Source organism: Podarcis melisellensis, assembly GCF_964234715.1.
Source record: "Podarcis melisellensis genome assembly, chromosome: 13".
Lineage (NCBI taxonomy): Eukaryota > Metazoa > Chordata > Lepidosauria > Squamata > Lacertidae > Podarcis > Podarcis melisellensis.
In genome coordinates this window covers 30,417,212-30,442,504 of record NC_138545.1, presented here as the reverse complement: position 1 = coordinate 30,442,504, position 25,293 = coordinate 30,417,212, and the positions used below count along the sequence as shown (strand labels likewise).

The following is a 25,293-nucleotide window of genomic DNA, read 5'->3' as shown; positions in this document are numbered from 1 at the left end:
GGGAAGGGACGGGGGAAGAAAAGAGAAGCACCTTTGGTATGTCACCGGCGTTCCAGAGAATGACAATCACATTTGCCGGTTAATCAGGGTTTTGGAATTGACCAAGAGGAAATGCATGTTTTGTGATGATGACACAATCCTTGTTGGCATAGTTGTTTAACATGAGGGAACTCCCACAAGGAAAGGCTTAAAAGCACTTAGCGAGGGCTGAGGCACTTCTCAGAGACTGCCAGGAAAGAGAGGGAGTGTTTGCGTGTTGATTTCAGTTCCTAGTAGATGTCAGAATGAACTCCGGCCAGGCCTTCTACCACTTCTCTTCTGGACCTCTCAGGGGTGCTTCAGGATGCAGCTTCTCACACATCGGAGATCCCTACAGAGCTGGCACTCTGCACGGAGGAAGTGGCTGTCTACCTGTCCCCATGTCCTTTGGAGGACCCACCTGGCTGGCCTCTGAAGCCGGGGCAGGCTGGGGGGGCTTCGGCGGGAGCCACGGGGACATCTTCATGGGAAGGAACGAGAAGCAGATGATGCAGGACCTGAACGACCGCTTGGCCTCCTACCTGGAGAAGGTGCGTTCTTTGGAAGAGGCCAACACTCAGCTGGAGGGCTGCATCCGGGACTGGCACAAGAAGAAGTCTCAGGGCACTAAGCACGACTTCAAGGATTACGAAGAAAACATCTCAGACATGCACGAGAAGGTAAGTCTGAGGAGGCGCAGACTGGCTTACATTCCTCCATGGGGGAATTCAAGCACTCGTTCAGCTCAGCAATATAAATATCTGAAATGGTTGCTTCTGTTGGTTGTTTGCTTAAGAGCTGTCCTCAAGGAAAGGTGTGGATTCCAAGGGTAGGAAAGGGTGAAGAGGGAGGGGAGGCAACCCTGAAATATATATATTTTCAAGCACACACATTCTCAAGCAAATTCTCTTAACTACCGTTTTGCTCAGGGGGGGAAATGTTCATATTTCTATATTTTTTATCACATTGCAGTTGTGGATGATGTGGAATTTATGGGCTTGGCAGCACAATTTGTTGAATTTGGTGCGTTAATGCTTAATACTAATCTTTGGATTTTAAATTAAGAATTGTGTTACCCTATAAGTTTTTATTATGTTAAAGAAGGTAAATTTGATTTGGGGTGGAGTGGGGAGGTTAAGGTTAGGGTTAACATTTCAGACTCAAACTACTCACTGCATTTCCAATGTGCACAGAACACGATTTGAATTCTAGACAGAATGTTGCACTTCGCTCTTGCTTCTCAGATACACCGCGAGTGAAATGATGCCAGCTATTTCTATATACATGCATCTCATGTATATATTATCAAGCATAATTTTTAGTTAACCTACATCTCCTGCAAGAGCGCAGTGTCCCTGTCAGAATATGCCGGGATGCTAGCTTCAGGAGTGAAGCCTAGACACCTTTCTAAATAGTGGGTTAGCCCTTGAACAAGCTGAAAAGGATGACATGCTCCAATAAGATATGGATGGGAATCCAGGGACGAGTCACCCAGTGAGTGCAAGGCATCGGATGACATCCCACTGACATCACAAGTAGACCCATTCGGATGAATGTGCCTGTTCTGAGTATGACTTAAAGGGATCTCTTGAACAGCAAGCAGCTGAGACTGGGCAGCATTTCTTTACATAGCAATCTGTGTTATACCGACTTGGACCATTGGTCCCTAGAGCTTAGTGTTGTCTACACTGACTGGTAGCAACCCTCCAGTCTTTCAGACAAGGAATCTTTTCCAGCTGTACCAGGGATCGAACCAGGATCTTTTGCATGCAAAGCAGATGCTCTGCTGCAGAATTACAGCCTATTCCCCACTGTTAGCAAGCAATGTTGTTGTTGTTGTTGTTGTTGTTGTTGTTGTTGTTGTTGTTGTTGTTGTTGTCATTGATTAGTTAACCATTCTTCACTCTAAGATTCCAGGGTAGGTTACAACATTAATACACAATACAGTGGTACCTCAGGTGAAGTACTTAATTCGTTCTGGAGGTCCGTACTTAACCTGAAACTGTTCTTAACCTGGAGCACCACTTTAGCTAATGGGGCCTCCTGCTGCCGCCACACCGCCGGAGCACAATTTCTGTTTTCATCCTGAAGCACTATTTCTGGGTTAGCCGAGTCTGTAACCTGAAGCGTGTGTAATCTGAAGCATATGTAACCCGAGGTACCACTGTATTAAAAAACAGTTTAAAACAACTTAGAATCACATAAATGAGGTGGGCCCTAGAAATATACCCCTCAAGTGTCAAAAGCCAAAGTAAAGAGCACTGCTGAAGAAAATTAATTTGCTCGTTATTCCCGTTTGTAAAGATGTTTGCTGCTTTACAGTTCTCTACTCATTCATCCCCTTGCAGTAACCTTGGCCTAACTCTCAGAAACAGTAGCTGGAGATAGCCCTGAGTCTGGACTATCCCGCTTCAAACCGGAGGCAGGGGGTCTCATAACTGAATTTCATTTATAAAAAGAAACATAACAAATGAGGTGGTGTGCGAGTGAGAACTTCCACCCAACTCTCCTTGACATGCAAGCTTTCTTTGCATAGGCATCTTGGGCGACCCCATACATTTAAAGCACCACTTTAAACAGTCTTGGCTTCCCCCAAAGAATTCTGGGAGCTGTTGTTTGTTAAGGGTGCTCAGAGTTGTGCAGAGACCCCCTATTCACCTCACAGAGTAAGAATTCCCAGAGTTCCCTGGGAAAGGGGGTAGATCGTCAAAACCATTCTGGCCATTGTAGCTCAGTGAGGGGAATAGGGGCTTCATAGCAACCCTCAGCACCATTAGTGAACTACAGCTCCCATAATTCTTTGGGGGGAAGCCATGACTATTTAAAGTGGTATCAGAGTGTTTTAAATATATGGTGTGGATGTGGCCTGGGGGTGACATTCTCTCAGTGGAGCTCCCATCTGCAGCCTGAAGGTCATTACACAAAGGGAATGCGCCTGGGATATAGTAACTCTGCAGAACTTTTTTGTCTGTGTCTCCTCTCGCCACCTATATTTGTTTCAGAGCCACTTCTTGTTTCACTGCTTGGACTTTTTAAGATACTTATGGAGGAAAAAGTCAGTAGTAAACAGCTGAAGGCGTGAACTGGGTGAATTGCTGCCAAAAGCTCAGAAAGGTTGCAAGGCATATGTTGTCTGCCATAGTATACCTGACCTTTCCAGGGTTAAAGATATAGCCTTATCCCGACTGTGCCATTTCATACTGCCAGTTGGGCAACGTATCATCAGCCGCAATAAGCTCAAGTCCCAGTTACTGCAGTGTGCTCACCGTGGGGTTACCTTTGAGCCTGGTAGGGATCCTCCAGCTCATGCAAAATGCTGCAGCCAGATTGCTGATGGGCACAGTCTCTCATGCAACTCTGGTGCTCAGAAGTTTGACCTTGTTTCCCATATGCTACCAGGCTGCATTCAAGGTTCTTGCATTAAGCTACAAGTTCCTTAACTATTTTGGTCCAGGATACTTCAAGGACTGCCTAATCCCTTACATCCCTGCCCAATCCTGGAGGCTTTCGGAGGAGTCACTGTTGGTGGCCCCCCATGTCTTGGATGCACAGTTCATATCCATAAGGAGCTATGCATTCTGTATTGGGGGCCCAATTTTGTGGAGCTCCCGTCCGGTGTAAGTCAGGCAGGCCCCGTCCTTACTGAACTTCTGGTGCCTGTTGAAGTTGTTGTTCTTGTTCCAGTAGGCATTATAACAGAAGTTTGATTTTATAGTTTTAACTGGTCATTTTACATTGTACCTATGTACACTGCTCAGCAACTAATGTAGTTGAAATGTTATTAAAAATAAGTAAAACCATTACTGGCCCTTTTGGTTTGACCTATATACTGTAAACTTGGCAGGCAGGGATTTTGGGTGCTCTATATTGCCCGCCACATTGTTTTCAGCGCATTTACAGAGACACAGTGGTGCAAGTACTTTGCAGCTCATAGCAAGCTGGGTAGCAAGAGATATACCCATCCCCATAAACAACCTCATTTTGGAAGGTTCCTTCAGCAGGTCTGACTGCCCTGACTTCCTGTAATGTAGGAAGATGCCGGGCCAGCCCTACCAGTAAGCAAAGTAAGGCAGCTGCCTCAGGTGGCAGATATGGAGACTGGGTAGTGGGGATGGGGTATTGGAGGTCACAGTTCTGTGTGCCATAGGGATTGCCCTGCACCCCCTTTCCCAGCCTTAATTTTAGTGAAAGATTCTGGCCCATCACCTGCGCAGAAGTAAGATGCAACAGCCAGTCTGGTCCAGTTCCATACATGGAATAGGTGAGCCCACCATTTTGCCTCTTACCTAACATAGCAAATTGTTTTGGGTCAATCTTAAGAGGACGGAGCTGCTATAGTGTCTCTGAGTACACATGAAGTTGGCTGTGCAGGAAAATATACACTTCCACTCTAATCTTACAAACAGCCCACCCTCTCAGCAAACATGTAATTTCCCGATAATTAAAGAGAATTTCTGGTTCTCACCAAGATTTCCACATTAAGCGTCAACTGAAGCTGCCTTCGTGCTCACATGTCTTCGTGCCTAAGTGGGATGTTAATTGGGGCTCATAATAATGCCCATTTAACTAGGCAATAATCCCTGTGACTAATCCTATTAATGACTTTTAACTCCATGTTGCTATATAAGGCAAGAAGGCAGGCTTTTCACAACGGTGTGCTCTAGCTCTTGAAGAGCGTTCCGGTTCTGAATGAGGGTAATTTGTACCTCCCATAATCTTTGGGAGAGGCTGCCACAGAGAGCTCTGCAAAATGGCACCCAGCAGGGCCCCTCTCAGCAGAATGAGCAGGAAGGCCTATCTTACCACACTTTGAAGTAAAACACACGAGCACCTGAAAGACAGACCCTCATAGGATCACAGCCCAGGTACTTCATGGGAAGTGATTCATAAAACAAAAATAACAATTAAAAATAAAACTGCCTAACTGTACTGCTGTATGCTAAGTAACGCTTTCTGCATGGTGACAGCTTCTGTGCTGGCTCATGTGGGATTAGAGCTGGCATGATTTATAGCTAGAGGTAGCCAATGTGGTGGCCTTCAGAGGTTGTTGAACTACAACTCCCATCATCCTTGACTGTTATTGGCCATGCTGGCTGAGGCTGATGGGAGTTGTGGCCCAGTATTATCTGGAGGGCTGCAAAGTTGACTTCCCCATCTAAAGCAAGAAGCCAACCTGAACTTGGCCAACCTGAACTTGGCCAACCACTCTTCAGCCACCGATCTTCTCAGCCCCCGAATGGCTTTCCTCAGACTTGGTTTAGAGGGTTACTGAAGCATGCTGAGGGCAGAACAAAGACTACAGCCAACAAATGAGGGCCTTCCTAATGCAATCTCCCTTCCTCGTTTTTCCTCACTTCAGATTCAAACTACCTTCCTCTGCCAGTAAACTCTCCCCTAGCTTCTATTGGCTTGAAGTTGGGATTGCTACCCAGTGGAGAAATAATTTTCTTGGCCCAAGATAAAGGTTCATATTAGATCTTGCCGCCCACACATATACAGTAAATGTGGATTTTGCTAGTGTGTTGGGGTCTGCTTCCATAGTCAAGAGAACTGTGAGCCAACTAGAAGGTTGGCATTAGTCTGCCTCCCTTCTACACTTTGCTCCATATCCTTCCTGTGTTAGGATTAATGGGCAAGCAGAGGGGAAACAGTTCATTCTGAAAACATAGGCACATGGGGGAGCAAGGAACCTCACTGGTTCAGGACACAGTTCTAGGATGATGGTTTCCATGTTGTCAATACATTTTGCCCTGCTGTTAAGGACTTTTCCTCCCAATATGCTCTTAGGGATACCCTCTGCTCTCTCTGAAGCACCATGAATAAGTTCAGCTAAAGCCGGGATGTTTTGAAAGATGTAGTCTCAACAGCACCTTATCACACCACCATCTAAGTTTTCTTTTTGTGTGGCTCTGCACGAGTTTTGTTTACACTCAAGGTACAAACTGATTGGCTAAAATCCCTGTATGTATGTGTGTGTTCTCCTGTAATATATGGCTTTGCCCTCTTGCTGAAATCATCTGGAGGTGTTTGCTGTGTAGGCTCTGTGCTTACGGCATTCTTTCTTGCATGCACTTTGGGAAGGAGAGGAAGAACAACGAATGCTGAAAATATAGGTCATTGATTCTAAGATTTCCGCAACCGCCTTTTTCCTGTTCTACAGTTCAACAACAACAAGCGTCAGAACTTGGAGTGAAAAAGTGTTAATTGCATTTGTGAACTAACTTTATGGCCTTCTGCATTCCTTCTTCTGGCAACCCCAGAGGAGTAGACTATTTGCCCAGGAATGTTCCCTGTCATCGCTTAACAAATACATTCATGGCATGGATCCCCCTGGCTCTGTGATACAACTCAGGTCTTTCAAGAAAAGGCTAGAGAGGTTGTCTTAGTGATGCTTTAGAGACAGATTAAGGGTATCTCAGGTTCCAACGGTAAAACTACATCCCCCCCAAAAGGTGTGTTTTGCAGAGAATGACACAGCAGCTAGGGACACAGAAGAAATTTGGTCTGGTTCCCATTTCAATGTGAACTGATGTAATTTGCACTTCCCAAAACAATACATGAACTGGGAGTAAGGATATTCCTTATGGAAGGATATTCCTTTGGAAGTGGTTTCCAAACTTCCTGACACACTTTGAACACTGATGGGTGTTGTGTCATATCTGTTACAGCAGTCAACAATTCCTGGCTTGCCTTGCTGGCTGAAGGCATGGAGGTCTTTTCTCTGACTTTATGCTACAACTCTGAAACACAGAGCATGATGTAATGGGGAAATAACTTGCTCCTCACTCCAGCTCTGAGCTTGAAGCTATGAAGTGCAGGGGCCGAAAACAATTGCTGGTGCTCACAGTTCAAAAATGAAGAGGAGATAGAGGCTGCTGGCTTACAAGTGCAGCTGAAACCTAAGTTGGTACCAGTTTGGTTCCAAGACAAAGTGATGGGGCCTCCCTCTTCCGGGAGATCCAGAAGCACAACGGCTTGCTCTGTCTCTGTGCCTGAAGGACACTCCTAGTTCAAAGAGTTGGACAGGAGAAGAAAAGCACTGAATATTCTCAGTGCCAACGCAGTGGTGGAGGGGTTTTATGTGTCCTGAAAGCACAGAGCCTAAATGGACCCAAGGCTTCCACTGGAATGGGGGTTCATTTCCTCTGCTCTTCAACTCTAGGCCTCAAGGGAGCCTCAGGCTCATGTGGTCACTTGCTAGAGCTCCTCGCTCTCAATGGAGGGGGGGCAAGTCAGGTCATTAAACCTTGATCCATAAGAGTGTTACCTTACAAAGGGGGGCAGTCCTAGAAATATCCCAGTCCTTTTTAGCCAAATAGCAGCAGCATTTGTGGAAAGAGTTCAGATTTTATTGCAGACTGCAGTAAGAATAAAACGATCCAGATGAATTCTCCAAATTCTGGGCTTGGGACACAAAATTCAAGACACTTTTATAACATTCTCTTTACCAGGATTAGGTCATGAATGGTCCCTTTCAGCAATATGATTGGATATCGGAACATGTGGACCACTTGTGGACCCCTCATGCTCACTTCTAATTCGTTTACAAAAAGCACACTCCTGTCCACTAGTGATACCATGGCAACAGTGAGCAAAGTTTAGAAATTTGCTATTCTTTTCTCTCATACAAAATGTTGCTTTTCTGCTATCTGCTTACATGAAGTTGTCCGAATTAGTGTGAGTTACTGTTCTGGGGCTTTGAAGTTCCTAGTCTGCAAAGGTCAGTGAGCTCCTGGCATGTTTTGCTGAGCTGATAAGAAAATGAGAGGCCCTGCTTGCTAGCAAAAAGACAGAAATGAATCTTCTATTCACGAGTGAGGTAGGGGAGGCTGCAGAGAGAAAAGAAAAATAGTTTTTAAACTGCTTCACATCATTTTCCCTTTGGAGGTGAGAAAATGGAAAGTTATTTCTGAAATCTTCAATCTGGGATTAAATGAACAAATGCAATTGCATTTAGTGTGCAAAACAATTGCATTAAAAAGAGAGAGATGCCTATATTTCCAGTACAGCACAATGGCACAGATACGTTGTGGCTGGGACTGTCTGAGAACTGTCTGAGTCTGTGTTTATGCAGACTCAGCACTTATCAGGCTGAAGTGCATCAGAAACATGTTCTGTGGCAGACGGGGCGAGCATAGGTTTGTGTGCTGTGGGTTCTGACCTGCTTCCTGGTCCACAACAGCCACCTGCATTACAAGTCATGACACCCTAGTATCAAGAGTCTATCTGTCAGGGACTGGGCGGAGGAGGAATGGTGGAGACCGCCTCCACAGCCTGACCCTTCCAGAGAAGAAGAGACAGTTCAGAATTACAACGGGGGTTTGAGGGAGATCACAGCTCAGAGGAAGACGAGGGGGAGAGTTGGGAAATTATGGGAGAGGATGAGGCGACAGAGCTGGAGCAGCTGGCTGACACATTATCATTAGAAAAAATTCCAGACCCACCATCTCCCAGAGCCTGGTGAGCCTTAAAAGTAGGAGAGCAAAGGGCTCAGAAATAAGGGACCCTCAGAGCCACCCGTAGAAGGGATGATGAATGAGGAAGTGGGAAAGAAGGGGAAGGGAGATTTACTCAGGGCAACGCCATTATTCCAAGAGGCTTCCTTTCTAAGCCTCTCTCTGTGAATATTGAATAAAAAGCCATAGGTAAGAACTTTCCTTGTCTTATCCATTCCTGGCAACCTACCATGGGGGTTGGATCCTCTAATGCCTGACACTATCATAGAATCCCTCAGCTGTACAGAAGACTCTGAACCCTGTTGCAGGGCACACACTCAGTTCACAGAAGGCACTGTTGGCCCTCCTCCTCATCTCTCGTGAACAGGTGGTGTGTGTCCTTTAACATACCTAAAGCATGCATCAGTGGTTGAGCATCACAGAAGAAGATCAGTTGTGGTTTGCAAACTGCCTTTCAGCTGCTGTTGTTTTTGAACACCTGATAAGCTACCAAAGACTTCTGGCATCCTCCGGAAACTCTTTGAAAATAGCTTGTACCTGACAATTTGATGGCATTTAATGGTGGGCAAACAATCGTCGTTAACATCAGGTTGCGTTGGGTAACTCACATGCATTAGATATAGTGTCCAATAGCATCTGGTAGCTAAGTAACAACCATTAGTATTTGGTAGCTGGGAATTCAGAACTGAAGATGGCCAAAACCAAAATGATCAAGAGATACTGGCAGGTGTAAACGTTTCCCTTTTTGACATTTGATTTACATATTTCAGAATAACAATGTGAATGGGAATTTGCTTCAGAAATGTTGCATTAAAAATATGAAGCAAAGTTAGAATATTTCAGATGTTTGCAAGTAATAGGTGCAGCTCATTAAAAGGCATTATGTCAGAGAACATTGCTTGCAAAAAAATACTTGCACATTATATACTAAATAAATATACTGAAATACTGACCAGTTTTTGTGAGGACATTTTTTTAAAAAGGAAACTGATGCATAAATGTCATGAACTGCACTTTACGTTGGAAAAATGAGACAGAGAGAGAAACCCAAATTGAGAAAGCCATCCATCTGTTCATCCCTACCAACAAATCACAACAACTGCCAACCCCCCCCCCCGATATTGAGCTTTTCATTCCACATTTGCCATGAGATGAATTCTTTCTTTCTCATTTACAGATTGAGACTAAACGGGTTGCCAATGCGAGCATTGTGCTGCAGATTGACAATGCTAAAATGGCCACTGAGGACTTCAGGCTCAAGTAAGTTATTCCTTTAACTCCTCACCTATTTGTGGAAACAGAGATGGGTAAAGGACATAGAATTTGGCCTTGATTCTTCACAGCCTGGTCATTTGGGTGCAATAAAGCTGACCTGTTCCCCAAGTAATTTAATAAATGTAATAAATAAAATAAATAACAACAGCAATGTTAGATGCATCGCAGGTTAAGACTGGTTGAAATAATCACCATTGGAGTCATGCCATTTATGGTGCCCTACTTACTAGGTCAGGGACGCGGGTGGCGCTGTGGGTAAAACCTCAGCGCCTAGGACTTGCCAATCGCATGGTCGGCGGTTCGAATCCCCACGGCAGGGTGCGCTCCCGTCGTTCAGTCCCAGTGCCTGCCAACCTAGCAGTTCGAAAGCACCTCCGGGTGCAAGTAGATAAATAGGGACCGCTTACCAGCAGGAAGGTAAACGGCGTTCCGTGTGCTGCGCTGGCTCGCCAGATGCAGCTTGTCATGCTAGACACATGACCCGGAAGTGTCTGCGGACAGCGCTGGCTCCCGGCCTCTAGAGTTAGATGAGCACACAACCCTAGAGTCTGGCAAGACTGGCCCGTACGGGCAGGGGTACCTTTACCTTTACCTTTACTTACTAGGTCCATGGCCAGCAACTAGGCTGGCTAGCAGGCCAATCTCGAATGGAGCGTAGGGTTGAAAGGGGTCTTATCTTCCCCCACTGCTTCTTACTCATTTGTGGCTGCCACCACATAACATACCTGGCTGAGGCTGAAAGCTCAAGGCAGGTGTATTGTCTTTTCTGGATAGTAGAGGAAACCTCAGGAATTATGTAGGCACTGCAGCTTGTTTCCTTTCCATTTCCTCTGCCTCCTGAAACGAGATTGGTGCTATCAATGGCTACTAACTCCAATGGCTATCTTCAGCCTCCACTATCAGAGGCAGTCGCTAGGATTCAAAGGTGGGGAGATGCTGCTGCTCCTCCTCCCTTCATGTGGGCTTCCTGTGGGCAACTGGTTGGCCACTATGAAAACAGGCCTGATCTTCTCCGTAGTGGCGCCCGCCCCATGGAACGCACTCCTACCAGTTGTCAAAAAGAACAACAACTACCAGACTTTTAGAAGACATCTGAAGGCAGCCCTGTTTAGGGAAGCTTTTAATGTTTAACAGACGAATGTATTTTAATATTTTGTTGGAAGCCGCCCAGTGTGGCTGGGGAAGCCCAGCCAGATGGGCGAGTTATAAATAATATTATTATTATTATTATTATTATTATTATTATTATTATTATTATTATTGAATCATATAATGGTAGAGTTGGAAAGGACCATGAGAATCATCTAGTCCAACTCCCTGCAGTGCAGCCGTATTTTGCCCAATGTGGGGCTGGAACCAGCAACCCCGAGATTAAGAGTCTCGTGCTCTACCAACTGAGCTATCCCTCAGGGGATCCTATGGCTGTATGGACCCTTGGCCTGATCCACCAGGCTCATCTTATGTTCTTAAGAGGGTATATTCAGGATCAAACCTGACATGTATTTACTCAATATGTATTTGCTGATTTACCTAAAAAGATAAGGGTGCATGGAAGGGAAGTGGAAGCTGCCTATTTCCACTTCACCTTCCTCTGCTCCTTTAAGCTGTTTCCCCCACCCTTCCAGAATCACTCATTTCTAGTATCTGAGTGGGACTGTGGGGGAAAACAAATTTGAGAAACTGAAGGGCAATGGCAATTTTTTTTCGCTTGCAGAAATAGCCAGTGCCAGAAAGCATGTGCACTCAGTTTGGAATGGGACACAGGAAGCTGTAGGCTTCACCTTTTGTTGCAGTTCTGGTCTAGATGCCCTCCGTCCCATTCTGCAATTTGTACGGTGGGGGGGGAGAGATCCTATTTGCTCCAGTGGAAGCTTCCTCCCCACCTCCCATGCAAATTGCAGACCTGGTGAGGTGTGTGTTTCTAGATCATAACTGTAATGGGCAGCAAAGGGCTGAATCACAGAACTGCAGAGTTGGAAGGGGCCCAAATAGTCATTTAGTCCAACTTCCATGTGTTCCAGTGTTCCAGGCCAAATTGGAGCTCCTGCCCAGACTGTTTCTGGATAATAAACCCTGCCCTCAGGGCACATGGCTTGAATAACATCACGTATAACTTGGCCCATAGCGAAAATTGGTTTTAGGAACCAAGTCTTTGAGCCCATCTTTGTCAAATACCAATAGAAAACTCAAGAGCTGCTCAGTTATCTATGTAATGGGTGCATCCAGCTTCACTGAACCTTGTGAATGTGGAAGACTAGATGGAAAGGTCCATTGTGCCTTTCCAAATCAATATTTTTATTGTACGAGTATGGAAGTCGGAAAAGGGAATCCAATAGGTAGGCTAGCTGGAGTCCTCAAAGCTGTATGCTCAGTCCTCATGTGTCTCCAGTCCCCTCAACTGCTTTCCTTTGCTCTCCTTGGCTAAGATATGAGGCAGAAAAGGCCCTGCGGCAAAGTGTGCAGGATGATGTTGAGAACATTCGCAAGGAACTCGACAACATGACAATCATCATAACAGACCTGGAAATGGAGATCGAAGCTCTTCGTGAAGATCACATCCTCAAGAAGAAGGAACACGAGGAGGTAGGGGAAATTTCCAGATCTGCTAAAATAAGGCCGTAAGATGACTTTCATGGATTTCATTGCACTCTTATTGCTTTTGAAGAAAACTAATCCCCGAATCGAATCTTCTTTGACACATTCTCCACTTGAAAGCTGAGTTTTTGCTAAGCCATATCATAATCATATTGAATTCAAATAGGAGATTGTGGACTACATTAGCACTATCTGTTGGGTAGTGTGAGTGGAGCTTGTTTTGCACAAAACCCACATACTTTATTTCCATTTTAAATTTCGAGCATGCATTTCTCTCTTTAAAATATTGATATCCCACACCAAATACAGTAAAAATACAGCAAAGGGCCAATCCACCATAAAAAGGCTAGAACAACAGGAAAAATACCTGTCCACCCAAATTCACTAACATCGCTAACAACCGAATTCCTTCCAAAAATATAATCAGGGAAGAAGTGAGGTGGTCTTCTCTGGGCAGGGAATCCAATCTTTGACTGCAGCCATTAGAAATACATTCTCTCAGTCAACTGTCCCAAAACAGTATATAGGTTTAAAGGCAATAACCAATACTTTCAATTGGGTCTGGAAGCCAACTGAGAACCAGTGAGGTTGTTTCAGCAATAGTGCAACATACTTCCAATATCCAGTTCCAGTTTATAGCCTAGCTGCTGTACTTTGAAGAAGCTGAAGTTTCCAAACACTCTTTCAAAGGCAGCTCCACATAAAGCGCATTTCAGTAGTGTAGACATTATGTGACTGAGGTACATTTTACCACAGCCAGATCTGTCCTTTCCAGGAATGGTTATCATGGGCACAACAGCCAGGAATTGATATCATGGGTACAAAAGCTTACACTGGGTGAAAGCATCTCTAGCCAAGTCCAGAAGCCCTCTCAAACTGCTTTATCCTACCTTAACCCTCTTCAGTAGAACACACACATATACAGATTGGCACAGCTATCCCATGGTCCATTGCTGAGATTACGACAGCACAAAGGATGTTGCATATATCAGAAAGATTCCCTTAACCAGTACAGATCAGAGAGAAATTCACTTCCGTTTACATTTAAAGCTGAATTTGTTACAGTCACACTTTCTAGAAGAGTATAAGAACCGAAACGCAGCCTTCGTGAATTTTGCAATGTAGTTCTCCAACCAAAAGAGCCTTTGCAATAATGAAAGTGAACATAGAAAAATGCATTAAGAGAAGTTGCTTGCCCCATGTCCTCACCAAATAAAAAGTACCTTAGTCAAAGCTGCAGACAAAAAAAGTTTTTATTTGGAGAAATTTGCAATAAAATACTGACGAAACTTCATTAGTATTTTTTAAATAAATAAATAAATTTCAAATTACTGCAGAAACATGGAGAACTGAATTTAAGGTTGACAAAAAATGAGGAAAACAAGAGACACAAAATTGACAGATCGTTCCACCCCTGCCAGCCAACTTCAGTGTCCCTTGAATGCTGGGATGCTGCTTGTGAAAAGGTGTTAAGAGAACAGAATACAGAAATGCATACATATTTACATGTGAATTTTGAAATAAAAATGTTTGCAAAAGCAGAGCAAACTGAACTAAAGATTGGCAGTGGGGGGATGAGAAACTAAAATAGATTTGTATTTCCTTGTAGGTAGTAATATCTAATTTTTGCTACAATAGGTAAAATACAGCTATTGCAACCTTAAAGTGTTTCTAGTGGTAGTTCTATCAAAGGGGACACAGTTATATAAATGCAGAACATGATTAACCAACATGCATTAGTGTTCCATTGGCTGGTGTCATTAGTTCAGAAACCCCTTTTCAAAAATGTATTGCAGTTGTCCCCTGCAACCAAGCAATCAGCACAAAGCATCACAGTTTTCATGTGCTCTGAACACTGGCTGGTTTTAGCATCCTCCCCTTAGCTTCCCAAGGGCACTGTCACTATGTAAACCACAGAACGATATTGCAACGAAGGGAACTTTACCATACCAGTTTGGCTTGTTTAATAATTAGGTTGTTTACAGAGTAATTATGTGTTTTCATTCAGCTGCTCCTGCGGTAATTACACAGAACCTTTATAGCTTTTGCAGCAAGACTTGGCAAAGTACAGATACATTTTTGTGTGTGTAAAACTATTGATATTAGATAAAAAGAACAGTTTTAGGTTTTGAAGAAGAATTCTATCCCCCTCCCCCCAAAAAAATCAAGTTACCGTATTTTTCCATGTATAACACATCCCCGTTTATAAGACACCCCTTATTTTTGGGGACTAAAATTTAAGAAAAATGGGGGGGAGATTGCCCTGCTCGTGGCAGCAACCAGTCCCATGTCACACCTCAGCACAACCCTGTATAAGACACCCCCCTTTTGATATTATTTTATCAGGAAAAAACTTTGTCTTATACATGGAAAAGTACAGTAAGTTTAAGTAAAGATCCAAGATTTTTAAAGGACAATTTAACTGTTCTTCAGGACTCAGTTTTTCTACAGTACACCCCAGCCCTGGATTTCTTTTAAAAACAGAAGTCCACCTATCAGAAGATCATACACTTGCTGTCTATATTCTGTGTCCTATTTTAACGAAGCCCTCCAGATTTTCTTGCACACACACTTTCCCAGTTGCAGAGCACACGATTGATACAAGACCCTTGGACCATCTCAGGCATCTCCAGTTACTAGGCAAATTTGATTGTCATATTTCGGATTAATAAGGCAAGATAGGAGCAACCAGTAGCTTTGGCTATTAACCAAAGTTTAAAGATGTCTTATTATCTTGGCTGGTTCTGAAGTTGTGAATCACAGTTATCAGTATGGGGTGAAACAGGCAATTATACTTAATGAAAGACTTAGTTATAGTTGATTCAGTTACGCACACAAAGGGTCTTAGTGCTTGACCATAAACTCAGATAGGATCGCCTGGACTTGCCCAGTCTGGACATCAGCTGAGCCCAAAACCTCCATGTCATCCCCTCCCTTCAATACTTAGCCAAAAATATTTAAATTCTCTCTCTTGGGAACCAAGTCCTGCAGTCTGTCCTCCACATTGCTTAATTTGTTCTTATGCAAAAAAGTGGGCTGCCGAGTCACAGGAATTTTGATCTGCGGGGCAACCTCTGTGCCTTCCTTCTGCACTTCTTTGCTGGTTAAATATTAAGACCGACAGGGAAACAATTGTCTGTGATGAGCTAGCTTTAAGAGGAAGAAACAGTCAACAAGTTGGCATGTGTTTCCATTGTTTTGATATTTCGATCTGAAGTTGCCGGGAGACCTCTGTTAAAGGGCGGGATGTTAGTTCTGAAAAGAAACAATAACCAGCAAGCAGACACCTAAAATCACCAATTGTACAGATTCTCCAGGAACAAGCACATGCACGCACCTATAACAAATTAAATTACATCAGTGTAAATTTTCTGCAGAAGAAATAAAGCAAGCCTAGGGAAGCTGTGGCTCTCCAGATGTTTTAGAACTACAATTCCCAGCTCTCCTGAGCACTGGCCATGCTGTCTGGGACTGATGGGAATTGGAGTTCAGGAACCTCTGATGAACCACCAGTTCACCATCTCTGGAATAAGTGGGAATGAGATGTGTTGTTTTTTTAATGATAGCTAGTAGGGGAGAATCAAGATAACAAGGGAGCTTTCTCACACTCAGGCCCTGACCCAATTTTCTCTTCCCTTGGAGCACAGCTAAGTCAGCTCCTGTTGAAAAGACAAATATGGGGAAATCTCATCTGCTTCTAATGAGGTTTAGGGATCCTGTTCTACCAGCACTGGTCTCCCTGGGCTAGAGACAATTGCTGAGATCTCTCCCCAGGCTAAGATTCTGGGTTTTCTTAATTACTTTTTAATGGATGGGCATTGGAGCCAGAGATACAGGTGTAAGCTGTGCTGAAGCACCTGAGCTCCACCTCACCTGCTTCTCCTTTGTCATCTCAGCTGTTTATTTGCCAACCAACAATGGCAACTCCTCTAAACTTAGGCTCAATTAACTGTACATGATCATCCATCCTGGAAGCTGCTGAACCTCTCTTAGGCCACGTACAGGGGACAGTGCATTGTTGGCAATGGGACCACCAGGAAGGACACAGGCCCATCACTCCAGTTTTGAGAGCTCGCCTTTGTTACTATTTCCTCCTTCCCTTGAACTGCACCCCAACATGTTCAGTGTGGATACAAGTAGAAGATCGTGCAAATTCATGGAGAGCGGGAGGGGTTGGAGCAGCAGATCTGCTCAGTGGACCACTGGAATATCTTTTAGAGTTTACAAAGCCCTCCCTCATAATGCACATGGAAAAACCCATAAATGCCTGATAGATCCATAAAGACCCATCCCTCTCTCTTCCTCTAAAATCCTCTAAGAGACCCAGGGAGGCCCCAGTGAGCATGAGACTCATCTCAGGGTTGTGGGTTCCAGCCCTATCATTGGGCAGGGAGTTGGACAAGATGATGGTAGTGGTCCCATCCAGCTCTACAATTTTATGATTCTCTGTGTTTTGGTGCAGACTCTTTGAAAGGCATGCTTGGGCCAATTCCATTTATTGTTGGCCTTAGATTCTGTCCATGTCCCCTTCTTTTGCTCTTTCCAGCTCCAGCAGACCACATACAGTGTTTCCTCCTTGCCAGTTGTTTTGACAACTTCTGCTAATCCAAGGGGCTTCCCTTGTATGTTTTGCATTTTTGCCCCAAGAACCTGATTTGCAACTGGCAGCATCTCATTTCATCACCTTGTAATTTTCCAAGTTTGCTGCAGGTAGGCCTGCTCAGGGCTGACATGTATTCATTTCAGTGAACTGGAGGCACACCTGTAGCAGTTGCTGTCTCCAAAGGGAGAGCAACAAGAAAGGGCTGTTGCCTTCATGCACGGCTGGTGGGCTTCCTCAAGGCATCAGGTTGGCCACCGTAAGAAATAGGATGCTGAATTTGATTAGGCTTTGGTCTCATCTAACAGGAGTGTGCCCTATTTTATTCGGCAATCACATTCTTTAGAGACTTTCAGGGAAGGTGAAACTGATTGTAAGAGAGACAAAGTTCAGATATGAGATTTGCAAACAGCAAGAGGGAAGGACATCATCCTTAAAATAATTTTCGCCTCTCACCCAAAGAGAAGAGGGAGGACAGGTTGGAATGTGGCCATCCCATGGGCTCCTCTCGCTTCTAATGATGTCCTTTACATTAACCTCCATCTTTAACCCTTCATGTGCAGGACATGCAAGCACACGGCGCTTCCAAGGACTTCAAGGTGAATGTGAAGGTGAATTCTGCTCCACAAGAAGATCTGGCCAGGATCCTGGCAGGGATAAGAGCAGATTATGAAGCCATTATTGAAAAGAACCGCCAAAGCCTTGATGCCTGGTTCCAGCAGCAGGTAATCTTTGACATGAGGGAGATGGAGAAAGCCCTGTTGGGCTACCCTGGACCCATTTGTGTATTTTTAAGTGTTGTAAGCTAGGCATGACCACAAAATGGTTGCCATTTGGTGGGGGGGGCATTCAATGTCCTTTTCTGTACACGTATGTATCTTTTGTGTTTGTGTGCTTTCTTCACACCAAGGGAAAATGTACAGAGAGAACAAGAAAACAACACACACAGAGAGAAAGAAAAGCACAAAGAGAGACAACACACAACTCCCCAAAATTCACTGCAGGAGGCTGGACTAGATAACTCTTGAGTCTCTCTCAAGTCAATAGTTTTATGATTCTGTAACTCATCAGTGGAACAATTTCTGCACTGACTTGAATGGGAGGGGTGCCTGCAGCTGTAAAAATGGCTGGGGAAGCTTTGTTTGAACAACAGAGCCCTTGGAAAGGGTGAACTTCTCACCACCAGCCATTCTTGGAGTGGGACAACTTCCCTCTCTATATGCAAGTCAATAGAGGCATCGCACCACAGAGTTACAGAAGTGGCAAGAGCCCGGTGGGTATCATGGCATGGCCTGATGGGGTGGCACACCTTTGGGGATACTAGGGCTACAATTTGATACCTTGGCCACCCACAAATTAGGAACTGGCTTCAGGGTGCTACGAGGGCATGCTGGCTTAATCCTATTCCAGGAATCGACAGTGCCCCAGGGAGTTCTTCCATACCCATTGTCCCTGCGATTATGAATAAGGTGACTTCCAGGCAGGCAAAGTGCCTGCTTAGGTGTGAATAGTTAAGAAACGCCACCTCCCGATATGAGGTAACGCCGTTCACTGCTGCATGGACAGCTTTGCTAGCACCCAAACCTCGAAGGACCAGCCACAAAGCTGATTTCCTCCCTACCTGGGCACATGCTGGCAAGTGAGGACATGCCAGCCTCTGCGCCTAATTGATGCCCTCTCCAGAAGAGTTATTCTGGGGGGGAGGGACAGAGCATTTCCTGGGATGAGGGAGGTCACAAAGCAATCTTCCAGGCGAAGGATGGTGAAACCCTAGAGTAAGACCTGATCCCTTCTGGGGGGCACATGCAAATGGTGGGCAGGGCCAGAGGCAGAAGTGGGCGGGGCAACAAATCTCCATTCTACCTTTGTAGAATGTTTCTACACCCACTCACAAACCCTTCCATCCCAGCAAACAAGAAGCATTGTTAGAGCTGAAGGACACATTCCAGCCAGGGCAAAACACTTTGCCCAGCAAAGTAGGCTGCGAAGCAGGGACAGTGAGAGCTGACCCCTCAAGGGAAGGTCCCGAGGGCTGGAAACAGGGCTGCATTCGGCCCCCAGGGCTGAGGTTCCCCACCTCTTATGTAGGCAGGTCGGAGGAAGGATTCTCAGTGAGAGCTCACAGGAACCTGTAAGAAGGGTGTGCTGCTCCAAGCAGGCTCAGGCAAGTCTGTTCATGGCAACAGCACAAACAAGACTTTTAAAAATATTTATATTTTATTGAACATTTTCAGTAGAGAGATGAAGTGGGAAAAAGTGAACACAAAACAAAACAAAAATAGAGAAAGCTACTTGAAACTGTGGTACAATACAATATATAGGGTATATAGACAGTGTGGTTATCCTCGCAGGCATGAACTTATTAACAAGTCATTATGCTTTTTTCTAAATGCATTCCAAATATCATTATATTTTCCCATGCACGATCTACCTATAAAAGCAATCAGTTTGTATGTTGCAAGAGTAGTCATATCTTCTTTCTATCCATCATTCAAAGGGAGCCATGGTATTATCTTTCCAAAGTATCAGACTTTTAGGAGAAGTAAGGACACAAAGAATCTATTTGCACTGACCCGCTGTCAAACCACATAACATTGGTACGTGGTTTAGGATAATATTACCGTCTGACAATTTTAATTCCAACCCCAATCCCCAAAGTAGTATTTACAGTGGTACCTCAGGTTACATACGCTTCAGGTTACAGACTCTGCTAACCCAGAAATAGTACCTCGGGTTAAGAACTTTGCTTCAGGATGAGAACAGAAATCGTGCTCCGGCGGCACGGCGGCAGCAGGAGGCCCCATTAGCTAAAGTGGTGCTTCAGGTTAAGAACAGTTTCAGGTTAAGAACGGACCTCCGGAACGAATTAAGTACTTAACCCGAGGTACCACTGTATAGATCTTAATACTTTCCTCCCACAATTTGTCAGCATCGGACAATCCATAAACATACATGTTGTAGACAGGCCCTTTCTGTGCAAGAGTAGCAGAGTCTCCAACAGCACAAACAAAATGTGTTGCTACTTTTTTTGTTCCACAGGTCACCAGTGAGTCTATGGAAGATGCACCCAGCCAGGAAGAACTACAGAACAACCGGAAGGAGATCTCTGACCTGAACCGCACTCTGCAGAACCTGGAAATCGACCTGCAGACGCAGCTGAACAAGGTAACGTAGCCAAAGATAGAGGAGGATGTAACAGACATGGCTCACAAGGATGTGCAACCTCAGAGCCGATGGTCGTCACAGTGAGCGGTCCATAGCTCAGTGGCAGAATGACTGATTTGCCGGCAGAAGGTCCCGGGTTCGGTTCCTGACATCTCCATGTCGGGCTAGAAGAGACCCTCGCCTGGAATGCTGGACAGCTGCTGCCTGTCAGTTTAGGAAATACTGAGGTAGGAGGGTCAGTATAAGGCAGCCCTCAAGAACAGCAGCCCTCAAGAACAAAGTTCTAGTTAGAGGGCCAACGTTGTTGTGAAGATGAAATGAGAAGGAGGAAAACCATGTATATCACAGTTGAGTTCCTGGGATGGGGAAAGGTAGGCTAAAAACGCAATAAACAAACAAATATTCCCCACACAAGGAAAAACATTTGGTACAAATGGAGCGTAATTAAGCCATGGCACTACTGATGTACATGAAAGTATGTAAAGGACAGACTCCTGCCTTAAATTACTGTATTTTTCGCTCTATAAGACGCACCAGACCACAAGACGCACCTAGTTTTTGGAAGAGGGAAACAAGAAAAAAAAATATTCTGAATCTCAGAAGCCAGAACAGCAAGAGGGATCGCTGTGCAGTGAAAGCAGCAATCCCTCTTGCTGTTCTGGCTTCTGGGATAGCTGCGCAGCCTGCATTCGCTCCATAAGGCACACACGCATTTCCCCTTACTTTTTAGGAGGGAAAAAGTGAGTCTTATAGAGCAAAAAATACGGTACATTCTTAATGTAGTTAGGCAGTAGGGAAGTGGGGGCAGAAAGAAGACAACATATGATGGATAATGTAGTTACTGTATTGCTCAACCTCACAGCCATCTAATATGACTATAGGCATGTTAAAGCTGTCAATCCTGAAACTGCTGCTAGGCTGAGCCTGTCATTTACAAATTCTCAAATAAATAACTGTAATTTCTGGGGTTTCTCTTTAAATCACCACAAATATTTTACAGAAGATGATATCATTGGATCCCCCACCCTTCTCTCTTTTTCAGAAATTCGCCATCGAAAACACCTTGGATGAAACCAAGTCTCGCTACGCCTTCCAGCTTCAGAGCATCCAGCACGTCATCTCCAGATGTGAAGAAGAGCTCAGCCAGATCCGCAACGACCTCAGGTCTCAAAATAACCAATACAAGGTCCTCCTTGGAATCAAAACCCGCCTGGAGAAGGAGATTGCGACTTACCGCGAGCTTCTGGATGGAAAGATTGATGGGTGAGGGAAAGTTAATATTGAGTCAGGCAAAGGAAAGAAGAAATCTATGGCTAGTATCTACATAGAATTGGTATGTTTTTATGCTGACAAAGTGCATGGCAGGAAAACTGAGGCCCCATAATGTATACAGGTACATGCCTGAAAAAAATACATTTATGTGGCACTTAGGGCTGCTTTTAGATGGCAGGGACGCGGGTGGTACTGTGGGTTAAACCACAGAGCCCAGGACTTGCTGATCAGAAGGTTGGCGGTTCAAATCACCGCAACGGGGTGAGCTCCCGTTGCTCGATCCCAGTTCCTGCCCACCTAGCAGTTAGAAAGCACGTCAAAGTGCAAGTAGATAAATAGGTACTGCTCCGGCGGGAAGGTAAACGACATTTCCGTGTGCTGCTCTGGTTCGCCACATGCTGGCCACATGACCCGGAAGCTGTACGTCGGCTCCCTCGGCCAATAAAGCGAGATGAGCGCCGCAACCCTAGAGTCGGCCATGACTCTCCTTGGGAGTCCTCTGGGCAGCCACCACAGCCATCCCTGGTCTCTGAGCCACCTCAGCTCCTGGCAACCAGCACCCCATGGCCAGCCCCAGAGACACCATTCGCCTGTGGAGCTTGTAGCCATGGCTGCTGCAACAAACAGCTGTGCAAGCCTTTGGGAAGCAAAAATAAGAGGTGGTATCAGAGGAAGAGAGGGAAGGAAAAAGAGACAGAGGCCAATGTTATCGGTGGGATCCCTAACCATCATTCAAGGCACCCCAGGGTGCCCAGGCACACTGGTTGAAAACCACTGCAATAGCCAATGCACATGTGACCACATTTGCTTGGGTCACCTGTCTCCATACACACCTGCAGACTACATTTCCATATTCAAAAAGATAAGCCTAGCTGAAACATAAATGATGGGAGATTTTAGCCCAAATGTGCAAGGGGAACTTTCCCCCCTGGCCCTATTCTGCTGGAAGACAGGCTGGTGTCTGTATGGCTCAGGGACTAGCATATTTTCTGAAGGCAAATAAGCACAGCATGAGTAACTTTGAATCACTTGTTCCAGGTAGCAGAGTGCCCTTGTAAGGAACTTGGGGGAGCAACAGAGACACAATCAGAACTTTTCCAGAAACGGGATTTTATTGTGAAGGACTAACAAAACGACAACTTAAAAGTCCCAGACACAGAAAGAAGAGGGGGGACACCTGGCTGTGTACAGTGCCCACCCCCTAATACTAATTAAGAAATGGAAATAGGGTTGTATGAGAATTTGCATTGTGCATATTAATTTATGCTGCCTTTTTCTTTGGTCATTTCGCAGAATGACGGGCTCTACTTCAAGCTCTAGAGGTAAAAGTCTTGATAATTGTTGGAAAGCTCCCAATATTCTTTATGTGTTTTGTTTATGTTTGCATCTGGGTGGATTTCCGTGGAGAATTTCTATCTCAAAAACATGAGCAGCATCCTCGTCCTCTAAATGAAGGGTGGGGGATGAGGGGTGTGCATGGCTGGGAAGTTGTGTCCTGTAGAAAGGTAAGGGTCACATCCATTGCTCCACCTACATCTGGCATGCAGCCACTGAATGATTCCTTATGAGGGTCAAAAGGGTTCCACATCCTTGCTGGATCCAGAGGTGAGCAACATCTGGCTGTGAATATGAGCTAGGTGTGTGGATGCTCCAGCTCACAGGAGTTGCATTCACAAAAGACTTCTTGTTAAGCACCATACCCTACGTGAAGTAAGATTCAAAATGGCGCCAGCCCTGTAGAGCACCTGTCCATCAGATGTCAAACAGATAAACAACTCTATGACTTTTAGAAGACATCTGAAGGCAGCCCTGTATAGGGAAGTCCATTGTCAACAGATGTTTCGCTGTGGGGATTTAAAAGGAGTGAAGTGGAGAGAGATATATTCCCCCCCCCCAACCATCTCTTACATTTAATAAGATAAGCAGAACCCCACACCCCTCAAGAGGTTTACAAAGTTTGCCCACACTTCACGAAAGAGGCAGAAACAAAAACACCTCATTCATGAGGAGGAAAGTTTTTCACAAAACTAGAGAGCGGGATCGCAACAGCAGCAGTGTGAAGAAAGAATAATTTTCTCAAAATTCAGCCTTCTGCTCTGCGTATGTCTTGGCTTGGTCACTGCCAAAATGTTTATGAGGTAAACGTCAAGCTTACCTCAAGCTAAGGGAAACTTTTCCATCACAAGGGCCACATTCCCTGCTGGACAGCCTTCCAGGGGCCACATGACAGAGGCAAAAGTGGGCAAATGTTGCCTTCATACGGTAGGCTAATTTCTATGCACATTGATGGGCCCTTCTCTGGCCTCTACTGAGGCATTGCCAGAGTTCAAGGACACATTCCCAGTCAGGCCAAAACACTGGGGGAAGATAAGCAGAGCCATTGAAAGGCATGGCCTGGGGAGACTTCTGAGGGCCAGATAAAGTGGCACAGAGGGCCGCATTCCGTCCCTGGGCTTGAGGTTCCTTGCCCCTACGTTCTATATCAGAAGGGCTGTCACATGGAAGATAGAGCAAGCCGGGACCTGAATCTATGGATTCAAACTGTAAGAAAGGAGATTCCCTGACTAAACATTAGAAGGCAGCTTCTGATGGTAAGAGCTGTTTGAGAATGGAACAGACTCCCTCAGAAGGTGTTGAGCTGTCCTTCATTTGAGGGTGGATGGCCACCTGTCAGGTGGGATTCTTGAGCTGTGATTCCTGTATTGCAGGAGGTTGAATTAGATGACCCTACGTATATCTCCAGTTCTACAATTCTATGACTCTACATCCTGTTCTCATATTTTTCTAGTAAGCAAAGCATTCAGGAGCCTGTGCACCAAGGTCAAATTTATAGGACAGTACTATAGCAGTGGACACAGGTGGCGCTGTGGGTTAAACCACAGAGCCTAGGGCTTGCCGATCAGAAGGTCGGCGGTTCAAATCCCCGCTACGGGGTGAGCTCCTGTTGCTTGGTCCCTGCTCCTGCCAACCTAGCAGTTCGAAAGCATGTCAAAGTGCAAGTAGATAAATAGGTACCGCTCTGGTGGGAAGGTAAACAGCATTTCCGTGCGCTGCTGTGGTTCACCAGAAGGGGCTTAGTCATGCTAGCCACATGACCCGGAAGCTGTACTCCGGCTCCCTTGGCCAATAAAGCGAGATGAGCGCCACAACCCCAGAGTCGGCCACGACTGGACCTAATGGTCAGGGGTCCCTTTACCTTTACTATAACAATTCTGATAGTTCAGTTGGGTAGTCCCTCAGTCCCAAACATCTTTATCTATGTAATAGAGCATGCCTCGCTTCTTGCATAATAATGTATCCCCACATTTGTTCCAGGATATGGATCTCCCAGCCAACATCTAACAAAAATCATTCAGGAGAGTGTGGATGGACAAGTGGTTGCCACACATACTGGTGAAATCAAACGGCAAGCTTGAGGTCAGCACTTTGAAGAAAAGAAGCACTTACACATAGGAAAGAAACCCCACAGAAGTCCAGCTTTCTAAGAGAAAGAACCCTGTTCTTCATTTACTGATATACTTTGGGAGCCTTGAATCTATTCCCCCCCCCCCCTTTTGCCATTTACATGTTGTCACCCAAACCAATTCTAATTTTATTTAATATGAACGCAAATAGTTTGTCCTCTTCTCTTGGCTCCTACTTCTTTAAAGAGCACAATACAAATAAATTAAAAATGTCATGGAGTTATTCTTGTTCATAGCAGTTGAGGTTTAACCATTCGGAGAACCGGCTTTCAAATCCGAAAGGCTCTCAAATGCTGCACAACTCTGTATTTTAAACAGGTTGGTCTAGTGATATACCACAATGCAAGCTATTCAGGAGTATAGGATTTGCATTAAAAGCCATGAAGGGATGGATCCAAAGAACCACAAGCAGGAAAATAGCTAATAGTTCCCCCCCCCCCACAAAACA

General features: G+C 45.0%; 1 protein-coding gene across 1 annotated transcript; it reads left to right on the top strand.

The window, feature by feature from the left end:
* KRT23 (keratin 23) lies at nt 1-25,064 on the top strand. The gene is made up of 8 exons (XM_081886399.1): nt 1-698; nt 9,652-9,734; nt 12,176-12,332; nt 17,508-17,669; nt 19,984-20,109; nt 21,152-21,372; nt 22,675-22,703; nt 24,697-25,064. The coding sequence occupies exons 1-8, from the start codon at nt 285-287 to the stop codon at nt 24,795-24,797; spliced, it is 1,293 nt and encodes a 430-aa protein (XP_081742525.1). The 5' UTR covers nt 1-284; the 3' UTR covers nt 24,798-25,064.
* Nucleotides 25,065-25,293: the final 229 nt, after the last annotated feature.